General features: G+C 39.8%; 1 protein-coding gene across 1 annotated transcript in view; it reads right to left on the bottom strand.

Annotated features, from left to right (window-relative positions):
• Positions 1-7,050, bottom strand: part of LOC107560296 (neuron navigator 3-like) — a 234,038-nt gene that overhangs the window by 39,615 nt on the left and 187,373 nt on the right. The window contains exon 9 of the mRNA XM_016244436.1: positions 5,257-5,369. Within this exon, the coding sequence (XP_016099922.1) occupies positions 5,257-5,369 (113 nt within the window). The remainder of the gene's footprint in view (positions 1-5,256; positions 5,370-7,050) is intronic.

The raw sequence follows: 7,050 nt of genomic DNA, 5'->3' as shown, positions 1-7,050 counted from the left end.
GATGTGTAGCTCCCGGCACCGATTTATACTGTAGTCGCACCGGTAGTGACGTCATGGCTGTCGCCGGCCAACGAGTTGGTGTTTTTTCAATGTATGCTTCAGATACGAGTCACGACGAGGCGTTCCCCATAGCGACCCCTAGAGGACGCAGTTCGAAGTTCCCATGAAAGGGAACAAAAAAACATGTCGTTCCAAACCCATAAAAGCTTTGTTCGTCTTCGGAACACAACTTAAGATATTTTGGATGAAAACCAGGAGGCTTGTGACTGTCCCATTGACTTCCAAGTAAATTACACTGTCAAGGTCCAGAAAAGTATGAAAAACATCGTCAAAATAGTCCATCTGCCATCAGTGGTTCAATCTGAATTTTATGAAGCAACTAGGATACTTTTTGTACGCAAAGAAAACAAAAATAACAACTTTATTCAACAATTCGTCTCCTCCTGAACGTAAACTGTGTATACTGTTCTACTTGTCTGTGTCAGCCGCACCACATGGATACGTTTTCTACGTTTATTTACACTTTGATTTGAACGAAAAAAGCTTATCCGTGTGGTGCGGCTGACACAGAACAGCATATGCAGTTTGCGTTCAGTGGATACTCTCCGAAATGGCGCTACGGAGATGAATTGTTGAATAAAGTCGTTATTTTTGTTTTCTTTGCGTACAAAAAGTATTCTCGTCGCTTCATGGAATTCAGATTGAACCACTGATGGCAGATGGACTATATAAAGATGATGCCTTTCATACTTTTCTGGATCTTGACAGTGTAATTTACTTGGAAGTCAATGGGGCAGTCACAAGCCTCCCGGTTTTCATTTAAACTATCTTAAATTGTGTTCCGAAGATGAACGAAGCTTTTACGGGTTTGGAACGACAGGGGGGTAAGTGATTAATGACAAAATTTTCATTTTGGGGTGAAGTAACCCTTTAAGCATAGAAATGTTAACAAACCCCTAATTTTGAAGAGATTACTCAAAACTGAGAGTTCACTAAAACTGACATTTTGTCAATTACTCACCCTCATGTCATTCTAAACTTGTATGCACTTCTCTCTTATCTGACAATATTCTGAAAAATGCTGGAGTTCAAACAACCTCAGACCCTACTGACCTTCACTGTATTGCCAAAAAGCACTGAATTTCTCTCAAAACATCTTCATTTGAGTTTCACAGAAGATATAATGCACAAAGGGTTGGAATGACAAGAGGGTGAGTAAGTGATTTTCAGACAGAATGTTGATTTTTTTTAGGTGACCTATCCCTTTAAGCATTAGCAATAGTTATAGTGACCACTAAAAGAATATGTAATAGCATTTAAAACATTTCATTAGCTAACTAAAATGCTGTGTTAAAGAATGCTGCTATAAGACTGAACTACAGAGAACTGAATTACTTCAATAAGACGAGGTGGTGGGATTGAGAACAAATAGCCCCATGGTTGAAGGTTAACACTACATGAACTAGGAATAAAAGCATGGATCACACTGACGGGAGGGTAAATAGAGCTATTGATCAGAGCAGCAGACAACATGGCAGCACCTCAATAGCCGGCAGGTGAATCTGGCTTCTAAATGTTCTCCTATAGCACAATTAGAGAACCATAATTCAACCAGACATCCCCCAGAACCATTTCTAATGCAGTTACACACACACATTCGAAACCAGAGTTCAAGGATAAAAATGATCATGACAACAGCAAGGCACAATCAAAGATTCTTACAGTATGCTACTGATGAGTTTGAGTGACACTTACGGTGTGCCTGTGGTTTTAAAACCTGCTCCAGGTCTCCCAACATAGTGAGTATAACCTCTTTATCCAGATGTGCCTGCTCCTCCCTGGCACTCTCAAGCTCCCAGTCTCCTCCAGTGCCCGCCGGACCTGCCCGGGGGTCCTCATCCGTTTTTCTACAGCTGCCCGCTTTCTCCACCAGCTCGGGCTGCTGGTGCTGATGTGCAGGTGCCATCCGGTTGGACTTACAACCCCAGGGCACAGGTATAAGGGAGTGTTCGGATTGGGAAAGCACCTTGGTGAGGGACAGCGAAAGTGACCGAGCTCGGGTGCTGCTGTCGGGATGTCTATGGGCACTACCTCGGCCATGTTGGGGCGAGGGCGATGAAGACGATGTCCCTGAGGCTGACGAAGGTGGGCACGGTGGTTCATCCAAGTCAAAGGCATAAACCCTCTGCTCCCCATCACTAAGTAGCACGAGATTGCCAAGAGAACGTTGCTTGCGGAGGTTTAAGTTGTCCGGGAGAGGCTGCGGTGACTTGCAAGGCGGGCTGCTGCCCTGGAACACAGAAAACTCGGCTCCTCGCTTCATATTTTCTCACGTTCTTTAGGATCCCTAAACACTTTTTCTTCCTTATCTTGAAGTTAGTTCCTCCTCACATGATCTGCGAGTCTCAGGTGGCTGCTGGCACACACGCTCAGTCGCAAAGCTGCCCCTTGCACCAGGGAGCTTCAAATATCGTCCTGCCCACACACACGCTCGCTCTCCACAGCCAATAATCAGCATCCAGGTGCATGCACTGAGAGCATACTCCTCCTGTCTTCCTCCTCTCTTTCTCTTCTAACACTTCTTTCCTTGAATGCAGCACGGAGGCTCGTGTGAAGCAGATCTGCACCAGGTTACGGTTAAATTGTTATACACGTCCTTCACAGCATTTCTCCCTCTTTCTGTTTCTCTTTCAGCGACCGAAGACTCTTCACACACTCTGTCTATTAATTACCGGCTGGAGCGAGCGCATGTGGTTCGCTCCAAGGGACAGCAGCAGAGACTGAGTGTGTGTGTGCACTCTGAGATGTAAGCTCAGGGTTTGCCTGCTCCTTTTAACATGCTGTGAGCTGCTTCATTCTCTTTATCTATCTCCCTCTTTCTTCTCTCTGTTTCTCTTTGCAACAATGATGGCTGGTTTCCTGTTGCTGTTAGCTACCGATTCAGCACACACCTTCACAGCAAAACAGGTATTTGTGTGTGTGTGTGTGTGAGAGAGAGTGAGAGAGAGAGAGAGAGAGAGAGAGAGGTGGGAATAATGTATGACAAAACTGGCTTGTAACACTGATCTCTCCTCAGACTCTCTTCGTACTGGAGAAGGGTGTTAAGATGATACATTTGGAAATGCTGCAGCACACAGCTTGACTATCAAGGAAATGATGCAAAAAAGCAAAATTATAATTTATAATGTATAATGTATAATATAATATATCCCAAAATGAGGATTTTCAACCTTTACAGATCAGGATTTCAATCAAAACAGGGACCCCCAATATAAAAATCTAGATTTTAACATTTGAGACTTGAACAAATATTAGTATCATGATATTGCATTTAAAAACACAGGCACAAATGACTATATTATATCTATATTATATGTTATGTTAATTACATTATACATTATATTATATTATGTTATAATGTTTGTTTTTTCATTCACTGACTCCAGACAATCTATTGACAAAATGTCTTGTGTACTATTTCAAAATTAAACAGATTTTTTTTTTTGTAAAAATCCCAACACTGAGCTAATAGGGTACACATAATAGAGATGGTTACCCAAACCAGATTCCAGAAAATTCAGCAAATAAATGTCAAAACTTTTAGCAACACCACCCAACCAACCAGCCTTCTAAATGTGCAAAAACAGAACAGGTGCATGTAGAGATTTTGTTTTTGTACTTGCATGGAGTGGAACATATTTTACAACCGGGCGGAACCCACAACGCACTTCAACAGGAAGTGAGTTCTGAGGTTAACATCTATAAGTAGTCCATGTGAGGGTTTCCCTGACCGCATCACTGGCCAAACCACAGCATTTCAAACATGGCCAGATGTAGGAAAAGCCTGTAGACATGCTACCCAAGAGGAATCATTTCTCTGATGTTCCTATTTCACAGGAAAAATAAGAATCATCTCAAAAGTTTCTTTTAAAATAAAAACACACAAATTAAGGCAGTTGTTGGATCTGAAAAATCTGAGATTTTTGTAAGCCTCCATTTGATTTCCATTCAATCCCACCGCTGTCTACAATAGGTGACTACTGAGATAATAAAGCAATATCTCAATTGTGATTTTTACTGCTATGGTACAATTAATACTTTCTATGCATATTAATCTGAAAATTTTGATTGCTTATATCTAACATGCTTAATCTGTATAAATTGCATAGAAAGACTAACAATCTTGAATAACTGGATAAACTTTAGAGTTCCAATCTAGATGTACCACTTAGAATGTCTATTCATTTTATTTACTTTTTTTCATCAGTTTTCAGCAGCTCAGAGTACAATAACAATGTTATGCTTTCCTAACTCTCATCAGCCATAAACTGTCCCCAAACTCTCCCAATGCAATGCAAAACATACAACAAATGTCTGACCACGAGTCATAATGTTATTGCTGCTTCTAGATCCACTTGCAAACAACAATGTCCCTCATCTTCAAAATGACCACAGCAGGGCTGCATTCTCATTGACGTGCAAACACTGACCGCTTTGTGCTTATGTGTTTGTGTCTGCAGTTTATTCACTTTAATTTGACATTCCAGGCATTTTTGTGCAAGCTGGAACACTAATTTATATCTCATTAAAGAAGAGTTGGCTGTTTTGAGGAACGATTTTCCAGTCGAGTTTGTTTTGAGCTGTATTAGATTGTTAATTACGAACAAAATGTATTAAAGTAACAACAGGGAACCTCAGGGATACACACAAGATGATCAGATCCCAACCTGATTAAAACTATTATTAATGAAATAAACCAAGAGGGACATAGCGACAGTGGCTGTGCTGATAAATATGCACACAGGAAATGAACAACTAGGAATGCATGTCATAGTGCACCCTCCAATTCCAGAAACTGCAGTGCAGGAAAATGCAGCATTTGCTCACAATTTGCATTTATTTCTCACAGTTGCTCGCCGACTGGTTGTTAAGAGATGTGTGCGAGCAGCGCCTGAGCCCCAGGCAACTATCTTCAGCTATCAGCTGTCACATCACAGTCCCACACACAGAGAAATACACACAAGCACAAATAAACAACACATTCTGCAGCCTGGCCTCCCAAACAAGGTCGGCCTTTGTCCACCTGTCATATCTGACCTTTTCTTGCTGCGATAGCAACATGGAACTAGTGGCCTGCAGAGAGAATCTGTGCCTGTGTTTTGGCTTCTGTGTGTGTGTTGGGCTTGTGTCGCTCTCTTATGTCTGACTGTGTGAAGGTATTCGTGTGCACATGTGGCAGTACTCATCCTACTGTACCTGAGATCTCCTCCAGGCACTGTTTGGCGGTCTTGCTGTAGACCAGGTCTTTTGTGGGACTGAGATATGGTTCAGGGGGGAACACAGTTGTGCAGTCATTCTCTGAATATGTCCTGAGTGAAGCAAACGGAAAAAATACTTAGCATTTTACACAGAGTAGATTTTTTTTTGCATGCATACAGTCAACATTAATTTTGCATTAGATCAACCCAAGTTCCTTTTATTGTAAACGAAAGCACTCCTAAAACAAACAAACAAATACACAAACAAACAATTAATATATATATATTTTCATTTTCATGTACAGAAAATGATTTTCGTATGGCTTTAGTTTCAGATGTCAAAAGGTTAAACTATTATAATATATAAAATAGTTTATTACATATTATTATTATTATTACTGAATTAAATATAATTATTTATAAGAAACTACCATTAAAAATATAATTGTGTAATTTTAAAATTAATGCTAGGTACTATAGACTAACCATACTACTACAGACTAACACTAAAAGAAAATAAAAGCATTTTAACTATGGAATAAGTCATAGATTAGTGAATTTATGTAGCTGTTTTCCTTATAGGGTTTTATAGGTTTGAAAATAGGTTTGTCATTGTGAGGACACCTTTTCCCCAAAAATATACCAAAACCTGGCAAACACATGCAAACACAATGCTGTTCAGAAAAACTGGGTATATGCATAACAACCACACCTACAACAAGGCCATCCCAGGACACCTGCACTCACCCAGATAAACATTCCCTCTCTCTCCCTCTCACACACACAGTCACACACATGCAATTCACCAGCCAAATATTTCAGTGGCATGTCACACTGGTAGTTTCACCATGTGTCCCACACTCATGCCATTGAGACGCTGCATTACCTGTGAAAACAAATACTCACACACGCACACACACACACACACACACACTCATAACTCACACAAACTCTGCCTGTAAATAAGCAAATGATGCAGAACGGAAGAGGGCTTAAACTGTCAGGTAACTTCAGGGCTTGTTGAGCTGAATGAACTCATTAAGTGATGAAACTGCATAAAATAAAACAGACGTATTCAACAGAAGGTCAACTAAAAACACACGTTATGGGCAATAGACACGTTGTTTAGTCTTTTTTAATATAGTTTTCAAGCAACATCACTGAAGCTGAGAGTGTTGATGTGAGGAGGGGCGGTGGACGGGTGGTCAACCCACTGTTCTTCATGCCAGTGGAAGAAACATACAAAAGCTCTCTTCCAAACCCATGTGAGCTACCCACCCAGACAGCATTTTTAGGAATCATCACTCCCAACATAAAGGCTCAAACAGCAGGCTGCTAAATTAGACTGCTTTATCTTTGGTGGCAGTATATAATAGGATAAGTAAATCCTAAAAATATATTTTATATTTTATTTAATACAGAAAAATACTGAATAGCCTGATAAATCTGTGTGCTGTATTTTTGTGCCCATTTATTTAATGTAATAAATAAATACATAAACCTAATTTTCAAAATTGTAGTACAGAAATGAAAATGATCTCAAGCTGACATTTTACATTTTATTATTGTTGTTGTTTATTTATTTTTGCTCTCTTGGAAGTTTGCTTCTTATGAAGACAGCAGAAAACATGGTAGAAAATATAAATTGTTATTTAAATAATGGCAATGGTAAACACTACTATTGCAATTAATTAATTAATTTAATTTGTAATGTGTAATTGACACATTAAATTGGTCAATGCCAGTAATACCTTTATAATATCACAAAAGATGAGCTGCTGAAAATTCAGCT

This window comes from Sinocyclocheilus grahami, unplaced genomic scaffold, assembly GCF_001515645.1.
Source record: "Sinocyclocheilus grahami isolate Dianchi unplaced genomic scaffold, SAMN03320097.WGS_v1.1 scaffold719.1, whole genome shotgun sequence".
Lineage (NCBI taxonomy): Eukaryota > Metazoa > Chordata > Actinopteri > Cypriniformes > Cyprinidae > Sinocyclocheilus > Sinocyclocheilus grahami.
This window is presented reverse-complemented; position numbering and strand designations above follow the sequence as displayed.